Below are 15,828 nucleotides of genomic sequence, written 5' to 3'. Positions count from 1 at the left end.
AACTGCATAAGCAGGTGGTCCAAATCCCCACGTCATCCACCACTGTGCTGGCACCTTTCACTAAGCTCATACCCATGGCTGCATGGGGACCAAGAGAGGGCACGTATGACAAGCTGACAGAGGAAGACAAAAACTAAGCTTGGGGTGTGGGTGCAAGCAGCTGAAAATGGATGGCAGCTGCCCTGCAGCCTCAGTCAGGAGTGGACTTGAAATATAGTGGCAAGGAAAAATCCCACCAATGGGCATAGTTCTGGGTAGTACAAATGATCCTTTACTTTGTAGGGAATAAATAGGAGTTTAGAATAAATATGAACTCATGAGCAGTGGCTTGCCCTAGGAGAAGAAGTACTGGAAAATCTGGAATTGGGATTGAAGGGAATCTGAGGTAGAGGCATATATATGAATCCATGAGAGTGGGTATAAAGTGTGAAGATCTTTGTATTCCAAGTTAATATCCACTAGAGGGCATCCACCACAAAAGAGACACTTTGCTGAGACTCCGTCACAGCCTGATCTCGCTTCATTTCCTTCCCTCATGGGTCTTGATTCTGAGAACACTTCTTAAACAACCATAGTCTCTGTCTCAGGGGAACCCAACCTGCAACAGGTGTAAACATCCTTTCTGCAAGGTCTTTAGGGATACCTCGTATTTAAAAACTTCCACGTTTTGCAGCAATTTATGCCAAGTGAAATTTTTAAAGAAGGTTACAAATATCTTCATTATCGGTTAGGTTCAGATTTTGCAGTCAAATTAGTTTCAAAAAATATTTGTTGTTTAGGGTTTGTGAATTTCAGAATTCTGAATTAGGAACTGTAGACCAGTATTTAGAAACTGAACATCTTTGTTTTTCTAAGACAGCTACAGTTTAGCAAATCAAGGTCCCTCAAAGATTTGAATTTTACATAGATAAATAATGAAGTTCTTTAAATTAATCTGTAATTGGATAGACCTAAACTAATCCATGAAAGGAAGTTTATGAGTTACCATATCTATGGTAACTGGGCATTTAATTTCAAAAAACAGTCCTAAGTATTTAGCCCCTTGTCATAACTTAGGAGTTGAGAGACTTGAGATGAGACACTACAAAGGATGTAATAAAGAAAAGGAAAATTCCCTAGCTCAGGTTTTTCTGGTCTTGCACTCCAGCCCAAGCCTTGGGCCTCAACCTCAGGGCTTGAATAAAAAGGAAAGCACCAAAAATTTCAAAAAAGCATGGTTTTGACTATCTTTGGGGCAAGCCACCATAATATGAAGTAGTAGAGCAGGAGGACATTTGTCTAAGGAACCGAAGAAATTCATCATCTAGCCACATTCTACAATACTCTCAAGCCCCATATTTTGCAAGATAGTAGACGGGGAAATATAGGGTAACTTCAGATGAGAAGTTGTTAGATCAAAAACATAACTTTGGATATAAAATTGTTTAAGATGGAAAAATCTCTTCTATCCTAGAGTTAGTGTGTCTGTGATTTTAAAATGGTAAGTTAGAGCCATGTTAAATATATATATATATATGTATATATATATATACACTCATAATTATTCTTTTAATCAATATAAAATATTTAATAATAAAGGCTGGAATCATCATTGCTTTCAAAGACTTGTTTTTACATACTATTCCTCTGAACCCTATCCCCTATCCCTTTGATCTTTATAATGTATCTGGGAAAGAGAGAGGGTACATATGATTATCCACATTTTAAAGAGGAGGAAATAGAAAACTAAATAGTTTATCTAAAATCACACGACTAATAAGTGGGCAAAGCTATAACCGAAGCCACTCTAATACCATGTCCCTTACACTTCATACTTCATCACGTGGACAAAGCAAAACAAGAACAAAAACACAGTATCTGTGTGCTGTAGAATGTAAAGTCTTCTTTTAATTGAGTATGTGGATAAAAGTAGTGGCTTTTTTTAGCCTTCCAGTAAGTAAAACATTGAAGAACTGTCTCATTGGTCTTTTCAAGCAAAGAAACTGACCTGAACAGGTATTGAGACATATACTATTCTTGATGAAAGCTAAATTGGTCATTTTGTATCCCCAGGATGAATTGTCAATTTGGTAAAGGCCCCTTAACATGCCCTTTATATCCACTGTTATTGTTTTTAACATTGGATTTGATGTTAAAACTACAATGCTATACATTCTATTACAAATAAATAATAAGAAATAATTTTAGGTGAAAATGCATTGTTATTAGAGCAGATCTCTTTCATTACATAGCTTGCTGCTACTTAACTAATCACTTTTCTGAGGAACAAAATCGTGTGCAAAACCATTGACATATAGTGAAAATATTGAGTTTAGAAGTCAATGAATGACACTGTACTATAACTTCAAACATGCCACTACTTTGCTGAGACTATGAACCAATCACTTCAATTTTTTGAATTTTAATTTTCTTATTTGTGAAATGATAATAATAGTACCAATTCTCAAGTAATTCACAATATTGTCACAATTTTGAAATTCAATAAACTTACATGAAATTCCTCTGTTTTTAAATGATGAGCTAATTGATTTGGCTCTTCTTATCCTGTTACTTACGTGGGCACTTCTTGACACAAAATGCTCCATAGGTGTATTTTGCATTGAAGTTATGCTCCAGTTGAAAGGTTGTTGGATTGTAGACAAAAGTTTGCGGACACTGAGTAACACATGCTCCACTATCATTGAAGTTCATGCAGGCCTGCAACACAGCAAAGATTAATTTTGTTTTAAAAATAACTTTCATAATACTTGTTAAAGGGACACTGCTACAACAGTTCTGTGATAGGTTGTATTGTTTACTCAGTGTACATCAATTTCATAAAAACTGGAAAATCTGATACCTTCCTAGTTGTAAGGGCTTATTTTTTAACTTTGCATTTGTTTTGTACTTCTCAATTTTACAAAACTGTTTTTCTAATGTCAGTAAATACACCATCTACAGTTATTGATGTTCTAATTGCTTGGTATCTATCCATTGATTTCTAAACTGAGAATTGGTTTAAATTGTTAAAGTTAGATAATAGTGAAAACTTATTTAAGCTTACCCTTATCCAAAGGGTTTATGTTGAGTCTTAGAGTCTGGCAGTGACAACTAAATCTCCATTTGTACAGCCTAGATTTTCCTTAAAGCTGGTTTGGAGAGTTCAGTGCCTTAAGTGATATGGTAAGTCCATTCATCACCATCATATAGTGAGAAAATGTGATGGTCATTCAAACTGGACTTAAAGAAAAGTCTCTGGCAGGTGACTAGTCAAGTGTAAATGTAGGGGGTACGATGCCAAAATGTAAAGAAGTAGCTATACTTAGCCCATAATTAAATAATATGATACCATTTCCTATATAGTCTTTTTCATAATGTTATACCATTTACTAAAAGTCACCAGTTCAAGTAAATTTGTTTCTGCTGACATATATTTGTATTGAGACCTCAATTTGTTAATATGTTCAAATGCATTTGAGAATGATTAAAAACAATTGTACCACCTAAGAGTTAGGTATTTGATATGAAAAGAGAACATATGTATAAGTACATAAAAACATGTGATTAGCAAAATAGGGGATGAACTAATTATCTTAATTTAACAATTTAAACATTCATAGGAATAATTTAGGCCTTGGAAGGCAAGCTAATGTGAACTCAAGCTATATTTTACATATCATCATATATTGTACGTATGCTTATTAATAAGCACTAATTTATTCTGTTTCCTCAAAACATTTTCTTAATCAATTGTTGTTTTAGCAAGCACTTTATCACAAACATGACAATTCCCTGATGATGGTCTACGAGATGCATAATCAGAACGAGATTCACTGATAATACATTATTCACTAAGATGACACTCTCCAGGAAGAATCTATTAAAAACCAATCTAGGAAACTCAGTAAGTTTTAATTTATGGGTATAAAACTTCATGTGTCCTCATAATTGCTTTACTAACATATTTTATACAGTGCTGTGCACAGATTGCTTGGCAACAAAGGGACATAAGCCAGAGAAATCAAACAAGTTTACCTTCCAGACAGCATACAATACAACATAACTTACACCAAAGTCTTGGTCTGGCATTCTTGAACATTCTGTACTAAATGCCAAAGTGGAATCACTGGACTATTCCATAAAAGTAATGAAATGAGAATTCTGAAGCTCCCTCAGCACTCTACTTATTGTGATAATGGAACCATGAAAAAAATGCAGTGAAGCTTCTAAGTGAAAGTTAACATCAATTGTTGGTGTTTATTGTTGCTACTGTTTTGAAATTACTGTTTTGAAACACTTGTTCAGCAACTTCCAGATCAAGCTTCAATCCCGTGTCTGGTGATAGGCAAGGGAAAGGGTCTCAGTTCAAGATCTGCTGAGCATCTTCTGTATACTTTTAACATTTTTCTTCTCTTTCCTTCTTCCTCCCTACTCATTTCTGCAATACACACTTTTGTTTCACTATAAAATTAGGATAGACAAATTAAGTTTCTTGTGACATTAAGAAAACAAATTACTGTGTATCTACATCATAAGAGCTATAATCTATAATTGGCTTATTTCCAGAATTAAGTGCCAAATAGAAAAAAAGACTCAGTTCTAAATATATCTGTGTATTCTCTGGATATTTGAGAGGGGAAAAAAAAATTCCTGTGTGCAATTTTAGCAACAAAAATAGCTTATTATTTTATGATTTTTAGCTTAAAATGAAACTAACGCTCTGTGTGTATGAAATTTCATTAACTATAGCTCACAGAATTGTCTGCATGTATTCAAAAGAACAGAAAGACCTTTATCAAGGATATCAAAATGTAATTAAAAAGTGACCCCTACAAGCTATAAATATTAATTTTGAGGACATAAAAGTGTCCTCTTCTAAAATAAAAATCATACAGATTAGCATATAAATTGCTTTAAACGTGCATTTGTAAATCTTATAAATCTTGACTAATATTAGCTTGTAAACAATATAAACTGTAAAACAGTTAAATTCATAAATTTGTGTGATTTAATCTTGAAATTTATATTTGAGAAATAAAATGCAAGTGCCCCCACTCAGAAGACTCGACTCAACGATGCAACAACACACATAGGTAATCACCGTAAATTCTGGAAGGATGCTGTTAGCTTTTTAAAAGATATCTCAATATGTTCTCCTTCATGTTGTCCAATAAACCTCACTCATAATATAAATTGTAATCAGAAAGACATAATTCGTTTAGTAGAACAGAACAATCCTAGTTAATTAATAGCCACCCAGTGAAGAAATGACTTCTAGGAAGTCAGAGTATCTTTCTTAATCCTAAAATGGCAAAATTTGATCTTATCTTAATAAGATATTAAAGACTCAAGGTGCCTGAGTCAAACCAGGATGGAGGGGAGGACCAGAGAGTGAAAGGGACAGCTGCCAGACTTACAAAGCAGTCGGTATCCTTAGGTCCCGAGCAGCCTCCAGCACATTCTCGGTGACAGCAGTCACTAACGTAGGGTCCGTAGCACCTGCCATCACACTGTTCTGCACAGACAGTCCTTGTCACTGCAGAAGACAGAGATAGGTCCTCATCAAAGTCAGCCACCAAGAGAAACTTCTAAGGGGATTTGGAGTAGCTGAGAAAAGTTGAGCCCTGGAGAAACAATGTACTCAACTGTCATTGACTCAGCTCAGCAAACATTTACTGAAGGAAGTCTGCAATTGATCAAAATTACTGTAACACCCAAAATTACTGCAAAATTAAAACCCTTCAAAATTAATACACGAATTTGTTTTCTATATTCTTTCTTGTTCCAGCAAATACTTAAAGGCTTTACAAAACTCACACAATTTAGCAAGAAAGAATCAAATTTAGAACAACTGAATGCGACATTTTGGCAGGTCGTGAAGGATGGAGTCAGCAGCGAAGTCAACTTACAGTGTGCACAGTGAGGGCCTGCAGCGGGAGGTGTCCCCAGGAGTGAGTGCAACATTTTTGGTAGTCAATGCAGAAAGGGGAACAGAAACTTTTACATGATTCACATTATATCATTCCTATCAGATACATCGATGCTAGATAGGTGATAAAATGGATATGTGACTGACAAATAAATAGGTAGGTAGGCAGGTAGTCAAAGAGAGATAGATAATGGATCTGTAGTAGCACAACTGTTTCTATTCCTGAGATTTAAGTGAAATTTCTTCTAAGATTTCTGAAAAAGGAGGGACTTGTGTAAGGAAGAGTGCAACACCACAGGAGGAAGGAAAGGATGGAGGAGGGAAAGAAAGAAGGAGGAAAGGAAGAGAGGGAGAGAGAGAGATCTATTCATAACAAACACAACAAAAACTTCTATTAGTTTTTTCTTATAACATTCTTCAATCCAAGCTGACAGCAGTATGTCAAGGTATACATTGGACATCAAAATTATAGCATTGAGGGACACATTTCTGCTTACCACACTTATTCCAAAGATATATTTTAAAAGTATTTAGAGAAATGAATTTTACAGCATATGTGTAGCACATCATTTCTTTGCTTCTGTATTTCCACTTCAGCCTTGTTTCTTCCCACCTCTTTGAGTTCTTCAAAGCTTCCTTCACTGCTTATCATAGCAAGACTCCACTCTAGTGTTCCTCAGAGCTGGTCTTCACAATTTTCTTTGGTCTAAGGGCTCATGTACCTGGATGAAATCATTCATCTCTGCTTTGCATACTACCTATAGGTAGATAACATCAGATCCAGATCTGAATTCTCTATTGAGATGCAATATGTATTTCTAGATGTCTACAAAAGTTCTCATTTAGATGTACAAAATGGAATGTATCATTTCCCCACCTCCACCATCGAGTATATCTCTCTTATTTGTTCCCTTGCCTCAACAAGTGATAGTACCAACCATCCAGTAGCTCAATTAAAATTTGGGGACATGTTTTCTATTTCTCCTTTCCCCTCACCCTCACTTCTCATACCTAATAAAAATCCCAAATACTAGCAATAGATATTTTTCATTACTGTCTCTCCTCTCTACTCCAACTTTGTTCTGAGACTTAGCTCTAAATTATTACATAGCCTTCTAAAAGATTTCTCAGATCACAATCCTCTATGCCACTCTAAAAGTAATGATTGGAAAATATGGGCAACTGCATATAAATCAGTGTTGTTTCACAGTATGAAGCTTACTTCCCATCTCTGCACTAGAGGAGTAAACCCTTAGCAAGGAAGAAAAGTCCTCTATCAATTGACCATCATTTCTACCGGCATCTCTCACTACTCTCATTGTGATCTTCACATCCAGACAGAGAAATACCACTTGTGGTCCCCAGTTCCTTTCATGGTACTTAACTGTAATTTTCACTGCCTTTTCACAATGCATTCCTTCATGACGAAAAGAACCCTATCTGCCTTCTCTGTCTAGCAAATACTCATTCATAAGATCCACTTAAGGTGCCATTTTGCTCTGAAACCTTTTCAGACACATCTCCACCCTGAGTTAATCTGACACACTTGCTTCTGAGCAAGTAAGCAGATGAATTAAATCTACTCATTAACTCTTCATATTCATACATGTGCTTTACATTAACGTTCCTATCTTTTAACCAATTGTTATATTTATTTAGATGTCCTATTAGTAATTAATACCATATAAAGGAAACACTTTTAAAGACACTTTTGGAAAGAACAGATTCAAATATAATTCCTCTCTTCCAGATTCAATGAGGCTCTTTTGATGTATTAAGAGTTGCTCATTGAAATGGCAGACATATGTTAAGTAATCAAATTACTAGATTTGAAATCAGTGTTATCACAGGACAGTCTACTAATTTGCTTTTAGTTGACAGGCTTTGCTCAGCTGGAAAATAGCATGAAGTGAGAGAGCAATCATATCCTACAAATCATACCATGTTTTAATCCTAGACATATATGTCTAAGTGTTAATTTCTCTTTTTAACTCTATGGTGATTTAAGGTAACTATACAAAATGTTTCAATTTCTCTTTATTTATATACTTTGGTCTTTCCTACCAAATGAGGAAATTAATGTATATAGTATTTAAAGAAATAACCATGATTTTATTTTTATAAATTATTTATTAAATGTTCATAAGATAATTTCTCTCATTGAGTACACTATTTAAATATAAAAACAATATGTTAGAAAAAGAATCTAACGTAGTACAACCTTAGGTTCAATAATTATTATACTGTGAACTTTTAAAACATGTATTCAAATTATTCAATCATATGTGTTGTCAACTATAAATTTTTCAAAATAGCAATTTCTTCCATACAGTGGTCACCTATCTCACATTTTCTCAGGACATTTTGATGTTAGAGATGCCACTCCATTTCAGAAACATGCAAAGAAACATCCTTCTAAGTCATTATTTTTTAAAATTTTGATTTACGATATTAAAAGGGAATTCTGGGATTTGTTTCAAAAGCAGTCTACAATTATTTTTTTTCAAAAGGTAAGATACATTTAACACTAAAAAAGCACTATTTGTTATCATAGTTTTCACACACCTAAAGTTCAGTAAGCATGAAACGTATTTAGAAATCTTTGCTTGACAGATAATAAGTAAGCAAAAGAACAAAGCAATAAGCTTAATCTCTAAATAATGATGAGACACTGTTAAGAAACATTTCTTCACATTGTTATGAGTTTTGTTTCCAGAAAGAAAACTTTCCCTTTGTACAGTCTGTTTAATGGCACTTGCTGATTAATAAGCATTACTTAATATGAATTAAACACATCAAACTATAGTCATATTTTATTATGATGAAAACACAAAACAAAAAACAGGTCCTGAAATCAATCAGATAATTCACTTAGCCTCCATGGGAACATTAACTTATAATTGCTTTGGTTATTTTAATTTCCATCCTTGCTTGACTATTATTTCATTAGAATTTTTTTCCCCTATATTTATTATCTTTTCTAAATTGCTTCATTGGGTACATTACAATATTTGGGTTGAACTTTTACTAGCTTGTTCTTTAGTGGTACATCACTAACTCTGATTGCTTAACATAAAAGATAAAACCTGGGAAATTAAAATGCTTATTATATTAGGGTCGGTAAATTTGAAATTGGAAACGGGGATTCATTCAAAATATCCATGAGAATCAGATGGATATTGGGTCCTTAACATTTAAGGAACCAAGCATTCTGTAGTAGTAAGAGGATGCTGCTGAGAGAATATCTATCATCTCAAAAAAACTAAATTATCTATAAGTAGGTTTATTACATCAACATTTCACTAATAAAAACAAGGGCTTAATTACTTCTTAAAATATAATAGTAACTACCCTTAAAGTTACTCCCTTAGAAGAAATTAATTTTATTTGAAGAACTTTAGCAATTTACTAATCAAATATTTACTGTTACTTCTTATGAGTTACAAAAGAAAAATGAACATTCATAAATGATGCAAAACAGAGCATTGACATCACGGTGACTAAACAAAAGGACTTCTGCCCATTAAAAAACAAATGACGTAAATTTAGGCAAAGTCTTTGCGTTTTCTTCCTACATTTTACACCCGGCCCCTTTTTTCCTCCTTCCCATCCATTCCTCCTTCATCATCTCCTCCATCTTCGCACCCTCAGTGCCTTCTGCTTCTCTTCACTTCCTCTACCCAGTGGCTCTGAACCAGGCTTTCTATTAGATCACTGAACAGGATTCTTGCATCAGTGAAAATTTTGATTCAGTTGATAATCAGTGGGGCCCAAGATTTTCCATTCTAATGAACTCCCAGGTTATGTCACTGCCTACTAGTCCACAGACCTCATTTGGAGTAGCAGAATATAGAGTACTTTAAAAAAAAAATGCCTGGGAATCACCTAATTCCTATTAAATCAAAATTACCTGCCATGTTCTAGGATTTGATACTTTTAATAAGCTCCCCAGGTGATTTCCAATATGCAGTCTAGAGCTGAAAACCATTATTCTATCTAGTGAAAATGGGAAAAACTCTAGGTTATTTCCAGCATTTGATTGATTGACTAACTAATTATTCTTTGTCTGAGATTTAATCACACTGACTGTCCTCTTCCTTTAATTTCCTATTGGTGTTGTTAAGCCCTCTATCACTAATAGGGAGATTAAGCAAACACAACTGATGTGCAAGCAGGTAGGAAAATGTGGGAAGAAAAAGACCTAAAGTGGGAACAGAAATATTGCTTGGCTAATTCTGAAGGCAAAACTTTCAGATAAGTAAGAGACAGTCAGAAAACTGTTCCTTTCTCTTACCCAGCAGCTGTTTATGTGACAAGTATCCTGAGCAGCCCCCAATTACATTGCTAAGCATATTTTAAAGCATGCTTATTTCTATTTCATTCTATTTCAGTTAGTATTCAATGACCTGCACCTCTATGATGCCTAGGTTAGTTCTGTTTATTGACCAAATTTTGACAAACTGTGTCCGTGAAACACATTGTGTCCATTAAATAGGTGGTACTTCAGTGGAATGGTTTTAGTGTTAGGCTGTTTTCAGTTACAAACTTGGAGGTTTGAGCAAGAAGAAAAATGCTTGCGTTAAAGCAAAGGTGATTTGGGTTGGATGTGAAGAATTTATTGACTATTAGAGTGATAAAAACACTGTAATGAGCCACTGAATGGGCTTCTTGAGTCTTTATTTGTCAGTATTTAAGGGAAATCTCTTCTGAATGCTTTAGACCTCCACTAAATTAAAGACAGCGGGCTTGATGAAATGCTCTCTAGAGGTACCCTCTAGTTCTACAATCTAATATTTACTCCTATGAGTCATGAAATTGTGACCGCCGCCCGCCCCCACAAAATGAACGTTTTGGGTTTTGTAACATGCTTCTAGAAAGCTACTATCATCAGAATCGACTTTAAATGAAGCAAATAAAGCTCATAGACCATTCAAGAATATTACTTCCAGAGCATGCTGAAATGTGTAGAAAATCAGGTTTAATGACACTAACACTAAACGATATACCACTATTAATTTTCCCAGGGGAGAATAATTGGACACATCTGTGTGTCCAGTGCCTGACAGACTGTAAGAATTACATAGAAAGATACCTGGTCCTCTTCCTATTTTCTGATTCAATAAGTCTAGGGAAGGGGCCAGAAAATTCGTTTTTTTTATTGGGAGCCCCAAGGTTTTCAGCCTTTATAAACCAATATTTTAATACCTCTCCTCTAAGATACTCTCTCCTTCTTATTGTGTGGCTACTACAGGAAGGGTAAAGCATTTATTTAGACGGGAAGGCAGAGATGGAGATAGGTCTTAAACTGTACTGCTGCTTCCTATCTCACATTAGATCACAGAATAATTGACAATAATTGTTGCTGCACAGAGTCAAGCCTCAGGATACATAAAGACTATATCCTGATCTGGACAGGGAAGGAATTTTGAATTTTAATAATTTAATATTTTATTAATTATTTTAACCAGTAGCATAAGGCCTAATGCATTGAAAAAAAGGCTAAGTAGAATTATAAAAACATATCTGGGCTTTCTAAACTACCACAGTTATACCCATTTTCACATCACAGAAGAAAATATAACATCATCTTTTATTTCTAATTAGTCTGGTGATAGCTACTCCAAAGGAACTGACCATTCATACCATAAGGTGAATACCCCTACAAGTATTATAATGGTTTAATCTTATATGCAATAACTGCTACAGTTCACCTGAAAAACATGGCAGATACCTGCAAAGCCCTTACTGAAACTGACATTCAGAGTCAGTTAGTAAAAGTATGCCTAAATTTGGCAGCTACTAATCAGGTTTGACCCTTGTCCCAGTTAATTCCCTGGTGACCCATTGGCTATGACATGATAATATTGCTAGTTATGTCATATAGGAAAGGAATCTTGTCTAATCTATTCTTCATCAACAGCTGCTTTATTCATTTATTTAATGAATTTTTATTCAACCTATTTTTAAAAGACATGCTCAGTGGTTCATTAAGGGACCTTAAAGCTGATTTTAAACTACCCTCTTGGCCACCAGGGAAATTCTCCCTTATTAACAGGCTATTAACATCAGCAAAGTTTATGAGTCAGGATTAAAAAAAACAAAAACAAAAATAATATTGCCCTATTACATGAACTATAGTATTCTTGAGGGTGAGTGTGAGTTTTTGCATAATCTTTCCAAGACTATATATATAGATTCCAAGATAATAAGGGAAGTGTATGAATTGGCATAATGAAACCATAAATAGTATTTAAAAATATATTTTTACATTAGAATTGATGGCTACACCTTACATACACAAATAAATGATATACTAGAAATAAAGTGATTAAAAAATGGAATTATCTTATCATGGATGTGTTACAAACCAAAAAATGAGGAAAAGTTGACATTCAACTTTTCCAAATCACCTTGCATTATAGCAGACCAAACGTCTCTATATCCAGACTTGATGAAAATGAACACACACACACACATACGCACACATGCACACACACACACACACACAATCTGTTTTGCTTATCCTAGTTCCCCATCCAGAATATCAATAGACTGAAATAAAGACAATCTCTCCTACCCAGTATATATCTGGATGAGTTTCCTTCTGAAATTGGCCAAAAAAAATGCCAATTTTGTAATGAAAATAATCAGAAAATATTAAAATGGAAAAGAAAATATTAAAACAGAAAAATTGAGCAAAGACTATGAATAGAAAGTTTAAGAAAAAAATAGAAATGCTCAATAATTATGTAAAAAAGACATTTGACTTCAGCTATAATCCAGGAACTATAAATTAAATCAGGGAAATGTTGTTGTGTACATAATTCTTAAATGAAAAAAAATATATCTAGTTTTCATGCAGGTTAAAAATTGAGCAAACTATTGGTGTGTATCAAAATTGATACAAGAGTTTTGAAGAGTAATTTGCTGCTAACAAATTTGTGTATGTAAATTCACATGTGACCAAGCAGTTTTATTTCTAGCAATCTGACACAGAAAAATGTGTACATATGGACAGATATGTATTTAAAATGCTCACTGGTTGTAATTGAGACTAATAGAATGTAATCTAATGTCCACTAAGAAGGAATTTGTTAAGTAAATTACAGGTCACCCAGAACTTGGGAAACTCCTGCAGGACTAAATAAAGAATGAAGTTAATCTCAATCGGCTGAAATGAAAGGATTTTGAAAATATAATGTACAATGAAATAAAAGTGATAGAAGAGTAAATATAGTGTACTCATTTTTGTAAAACAAAATCCCAGAATTTATACACACTTATGTGAATAAATATACACATGAATGTACACATATATACCAAACATTACCATAAAGTAATCACTTTATGGAAAAATGTAGGTTGGGGGGAATGGTGCTCATTGATGGGCATACATTTTCACTTTTAATTCTATACATTTGAGTATGACAAAAATTTTTCTAAAGAAAACTATAATATGAAATAATCTATGCATTTGGCAGAGCAAGTTAATTATCCCAGTGTTACAGATGAAGAAATTAACATTTAAAAAATATTTAACTAGGGCTTCCCTGGTGGCGCAGTGGTTGAGAGTCTGCCTGCCGATGCAGGGGACATGGGTTTGTGCCCCAGTCCAGGAAGATCCCACATGCCACGGAGTGGCTGGGCCCGTGAGCCATGGTCGCTGAGCCTGTGCGTCCAGAGCCTGTGCTCTGCAGCGGGGAGAGGCCACAACAGTGAGAGGCCCGTGTACCACAAAAAAAAACAAACAAAAAATTAACTAGCTTATCCTAGGTCACATGATTCATTATAAAGTAGGGTTTTAAATTAATTTCCAGAATTGTATATATCTTCCTTAATATGTTTACATTAAAGAGCCACAAACAATAGGTGTCTAAAGACCAAAGGGGGTGAGGGTGGGAGGAACATAGTTCCAAAAACTGTTTAAAATACAACATGGGAGAAGGAACTAAGATGGTGGAGTAGAAGGACGTGCTCTCACTCCCTCTTGCGAGAACACCAGAATCACATCTAGCTGCTGGACAATCATTAACAGCAAGACACTGGAACTCACCAAAAAAGATAACCCACAACCAAAGACAAAAGAGAAGCCATAGTGAGATGGTAGGAGGGGTGCAATCACAGTAAATTCAAATCCCATAACTGGTGGGTCAGTGACTCACAGACTGAAGAACACTTATACACAGAAGTCCACCCACTGGAGTGAAGGTTCTGAGCCCCAAGTCAGGGTTACCAACCTGGGGGTCTAGCAACGGGAGAAGGAATTCCTAGAGAATCAGGTTTTGAAGGCTTGTGGGAATTGATTGCAAGACTTCGACAGGACTGGGGGAAACAGCGACTCCACTCTTGGAGGGCACACACAAAGTAGTGGTGCATTGGGACCCAGGGGAAGGAGCAGTGACCCCAGGGGAGACTGAACCAGACCTACCTGCTAGTGTTGGAGGGTCTCCTGTAGAGGCAGGGGGGTGGGGGGCTGTGGCTCACCGTGGGGACAAGGACACTGGCAGCAGAAGTTTTGGGAAGTACTCCTTGGCATGAGCCCTCCCAGAGTTGGTCATTAGCCCCGCCAAAGAGCCCAGGTAGGCTCCAGTGTTGGGTTGCCTCAGGCCAAACAACCAACAGGGAGGGAACCCAGCCCCACCCATCAACAGTCAAGTGGACTAAAGTTTTACTGAGCTCTGCCCACCAGAGCAACAGTCAGCTCTACCCAACACCAGTCACTCCCATCAAGCCTCTTAGATAGCCTCATCCACCAGAGGGCAGACAGCAGAAGCAAGACTACAATCCTGCAGCCTGTGGAACAAAAACCACATTCAAAGAAAGACACACAAGATGAAAAAGCAGAGGGCTATGTACCAGATGGGCTATGTACCAGATGAAGAAACAAGATAAAACCCCAGAAAAACAACTAAATGAAGTGGAAATAGGCAACCTTTCAGAAAAAGAATTCAGAATAAGGACAGTGAAGACGATCCAGGACCTTGGAAAAAGAATGGAGGCAAAGATCGAGAAGATGCAAGAAATGTTTAACAAAGACCTAGAAGAATTAAAGAACAAACACCTAGAAGAATTAAAGAACAAACAAACAGAGATGAACAATACAATAACTGAAATGAAAACTACACTAGAATGAATCAATAGCAGAATAACTGAGGCAGAAGAATAGATAAGTGACCTGGAAGACAGAATGGTGGAATTCACTGTTGCGGAACAGAATAAAGAAAGAAGAATGAAAAGAAATGAAGACGGCCTAAGAGACTTCTGGGATAAGATTAAACACAACAACATTCGCATTATAGGGGTCCCAGAGGGAGAAGACAGAGAGAAAGGACCTGAGAAAATATTTGAAGAGATTATAGTCGAAAACTTCCCTAACATGGGAAAGGAAATAGCCACCCAAGTCCAGGAAGTGCAGTGAGTCCCATACAAGAAAAACCCAAGGAGAAACACGCCGAGACACATAGTAATTAAATTGGCAAAAAATTAAAGGCAAAGAAAAATTATTGAAAGCAGCAAGGGCAAAACGAAAAATAACATACAAGGGAAATCTCATATGGTTAACAGCTGATTCCTCAGCACAAACTCTACAAGCCAGAAGGGAGTGGCATGATATACTTAAAGTGATGAAAGGGAAGAACCTACAACCAAGATTACTCTACCCATCAAGGATCTCATTCAGATTTGATGGAGAAATCAAAAGCTTTACAGACAAGAAAAAGCTAAGAGATTCAGCACCACCAAACCAGCTCTATGACAAATGCTAAAGGAACTTCTCTAAGTGGGAAACACAGGAGAAGAAAAAGACCTACAAAAACAAACCCAAAACAATTAAGAAAATGGTCACAGGAACATACATATAGATAATTACCTTAAACGTGAATGGATTAAATGCTCCAAACAAAAGACAGAGGCTTGCTGAA

General features: G+C 35.6%; 1 protein-coding gene across 4 annotated transcripts in view; it reads right to left on the bottom strand.

Moving 5' to 3' along the window:
- Window positions 1-15,828, bottom strand: part of ERBB4 (erb-b2 receptor tyrosine kinase 4) — a 1,127,099-nt gene that overhangs the window by 303,256 nt on the left and 808,015 nt on the right. For all 4 annotated transcript variants that reach the window (XM_027122307.1, XM_027122329.1, XM_027122298.1 and 1 more), the window contains exons 6-7: window positions 5,397-5,515; window positions 2,556-2,697 (exon numbers count right to left, since the gene is read on the bottom strand). In XM_027122307.1, coding sequence (XP_026978108.1) covers window positions 2,556-2,697; window positions 5,397-5,515 — 261 coding nt within the window. The remainder of the gene's footprint in view (window positions 1-2,555; window positions 2,698-5,396; window positions 5,516-15,828) is intronic.

Source organism: Aethalodelphis obliquidens, unplaced genomic scaffold (genome assembly GCF_003676395.1).
Source record: "Aethalodelphis obliquidens isolate GAN/ISIS:26980383/991018 unplaced genomic scaffold, ASM367639v1 scaffold2, whole genome shotgun sequence".
Lineage (NCBI taxonomy): Eukaryota > Metazoa > Chordata > Mammalia > Artiodactyla > Delphinidae > Aethalodelphis > Aethalodelphis obliquidens.
The sequence above is the reverse complement of the archived record's forward strand: the minus strand, read 5'-3'. Positions and strand labels throughout refer to the sequence as shown.